Source organism: Haplochromis burtoni, unplaced genomic scaffold, assembly GCF_018398535.1.
Source record: "Haplochromis burtoni strain Fernald_Lab_line unplaced genomic scaffold, NCSU_Asbu1 Contig_1145, whole genome shotgun sequence".
NCBI classification, from domain to species: Eukaryota; Metazoa; Chordata; class Actinopteri; order Cichliformes; family Cichlidae; genus Haplochromis; species Haplochromis burtoni.
In genome coordinates, this window is record NW_024583506.1 from 29,295 (window position 1) to 32,185 (window position 2,891).

General features: G+C 41.4%; 1 protein-coding gene across 1 annotated transcript in view; it reads right to left on the reverse strand.

Annotated features, from left to right (window-relative positions):
* runx1 (RUNX family transcription factor 1) overlaps positions 1-2,891 on the reverse strand; it is a 39,135-nt gene that overhangs the window by 17,082 nt on the left and 19,162 nt on the right. The window contains exon 5 of the mRNA XM_005951825.2: positions 2,675-2,779. Coding sequence (XP_005951887.1) covers positions 2,675-2,779 — 105 coding nt within the window. The remainder of the gene's footprint in view (positions 1-2,674; positions 2,780-2,891) is intronic.

Genomic DNA, 2,891 nt, shown 5'->3' on the forward strand with positions numbered 1-2,891 from the left:
AAGAGTAAGTGCTTTACATAGTTAAAAGCAGCCCACCCCACCCTCCAACTCACTCCCCACACTCTCAATACACATATATCCCCCCACCCCCACCCACACACACATACACACACGCGCACACTTAAAGAGTAAAAATTGGGCTGGCTCGCATGAGCCAAGTGAGGAAACACTATAACAGGGAGCCGTCTGCACCGGGAGCCGGTCACAGACCGCAGCCTCCAGGCTGGGCACACAGCAGGAGGGAGGCAAAGGAGCCCCCCAGCCAGGCTGAGAGGACCCCAGAGACCCAGCAGCCACGGTCAATCACAGCCCCGGTGCAGAGAGCGCCCTCCGAGGAAACACTGGAGATATGATGCAATACGATATATATAGGGTAAAATGATAAAATAAATAAGAACAGGATACAATATAAATATAAATAGAATAAGAAGATTAAAAAATGAATAAGAATAAAATCAAGCAAATATTAGGTAAATCCTAAATTAATAATAGAATAACAGGATAGAATAAATAAGCATAAAATAAATAAACGCTAAGTAAAAGCTAAATTAAAAAGGTGGGTCTTGAGCCTGTTCTTAAAAACATGTACGTTCTCTGCGGCCCTGAGCTCCTCCGGCAGGCTGTTCCACAGACGAGGACCATACCACTGAAAAGCTGCCTCTCCGTGAGTATGTGTCCTGACTTTAGGGACAATCAAAAGGCCAGACCAGAGGACCTCAGGGTCCGCGAGGGTTCGTATGGTAAAAGCAGATCTGAGAGATAAGAAGGCCCAAGACCATTAAGACATTTAAAAACCAATAAAAGAACTTTAAAATCGATCCTGAAACACACGGGGAGCCAGTGCAGCGATTCTAAAACCGGTGTAATGTGCCCCTCGTTGGACACGGACACGCCATCGGGGCTGAAAGCCGACAGCTCGCTGATCTGATGCGTCGGGTCCGCGCTGTGTTTAGTCTTTTTGCGCTGATTCTGAGCTGCAGGTTTTGTCTCTCCAACCAAAATTCACCGAGCCAGCAGCAAAAGAAGCAGCAAACTACGCTTCACATTTGATCAATGTCGTCATGAATTCCCTCTGACTTTTGCTGTTTGTGCTACATTTTCTCTGTATGAAAAGTGCTTTATAAATAAAGATTGATTGATTGATTGATTGATTGATTGATTGATTGATTGATTGATTGATTGATTGATTGATGGTTGTTGAAATTGTTTTGTGAACTTTAATCTGGGAATCTGGCGTTTCTGGCAAAACACGGTTATATTTAAAAGTGGATTTAATGAATCGATATCGCTTCATTCAAGCTACTCATCTCTCTCTATCCACCTGCACTTTCAACTAGACCACGGCCAATCAGAGTGGTCCCGCCCCTGACTATCTCTAATTGGTTTAGTCCACGATAGGGGCATAATGTGTGTCTGTTGTTGACCACACGGAGACTTTCAGAGTTGCAGAGATTTTTTCTTGTTACCCGAACATTTGGTCGCACCAGTGTGACCTACGATTTTTTTTAGTCGCACCATCGAAAAATTTGGTCGCATTTGTGACCAAATTGGTCGCACTCTAGAGCCCTGGTTCATGTTTTAAAGGCCAAGCTCTATTAACTTCATGTTAGCAATTAGAACTTGTGTGGCATAAAAAGAGTTTGCTCGACAGCGCTTGTTGGATTGACCAATACTCAGAACTATGGAACTGGGGAACGACAAACTCAGTGAAGATCTAAGGAGAACTATAGATTAACACAAATTGCGAAGGTCTTTTGGAACCATTTATAAACAAAAATGCAGTATTGATCAAGGATCAATCCTGGCATGGACTATGAACACTAGTGTCACCATCGACTGTCAACCCCTATTCCAAAATCAAGACCTTCAAGCATGGCTAAAACTAAATATTTACAAGAGAAGAAGAAAAGAAGAAGAAAGAGATATACAAGAGAAAAGCTGAGCTATTTGGTCAAGGTGTCCAGAGGTAATTTTTCTAGGTGTAAGTCTGAAACATTCAGGCCTAATAACACTGTACCAACTGTCAAGCATGGAGATGGTAGTGTTAAGCTCTGGGGCTGTTATTCTCCTAGTGATGAAGGAGGAGGATGACCTCTAAATTCTTTAACTTCAGTCAACAGCGAGATGGTTAAAACTTTTAAACAACAATATATTTAACAGGATAATAATCTCAAAGATAACAAAGATACATTAAACTGGTTTTGTAATGGATAAAGCAGGCTAACATAAAGATTCTGCAATGCCCTTCCCAAAGCTTCCCAAAGGACAACATTTAACCGGATCCATGCCAGGAAAGGAAACAATTTAACCAGCCTGTGTAGATCCTAGAAAATCCAAAATGAGTTCAAAGTTGTTCACCCAATTCCTCATTTTTAGTCACCTTGAGGCAGCTGTGGTGATCTGATGCTTTATAAATAAAATGAAAAATGAAAATGAAATGAAAATAAATATATACATATACAATCATTCCACTTTGAAAAAAGAGCAATTTAAACCTCACTAAAAACCCCAAATTACCATGACATTCATGCCCATCATGACTGTACGTAAACTTCTGACCACAAGCATATGTATTTTTGTAATTTGATTTGATCTACAAGCGAACTGTATTTAACACCAGGTTAGCGTTTGCCTAGGAGGAAAATGTGAACATTTGTATGTCAGTAGTACTCACGCCGCGGCTCTCTGGGACCATCCACTGTGATTTTAATGGCTCTTTGGTATGTGGCCACCTGTGGAGGGTTGGTGAATACTGTGATGGTCAGTGTGAAACTTTTCCCTATGAAAACACAAGAAAGGGAGAAAAAGGAGGGTGAAAAGAGAGAGATGGCGAGAGAAAGGGAATGGACAAAAATCACAGGGCAAAACCTTTATACAACATATGTATATAT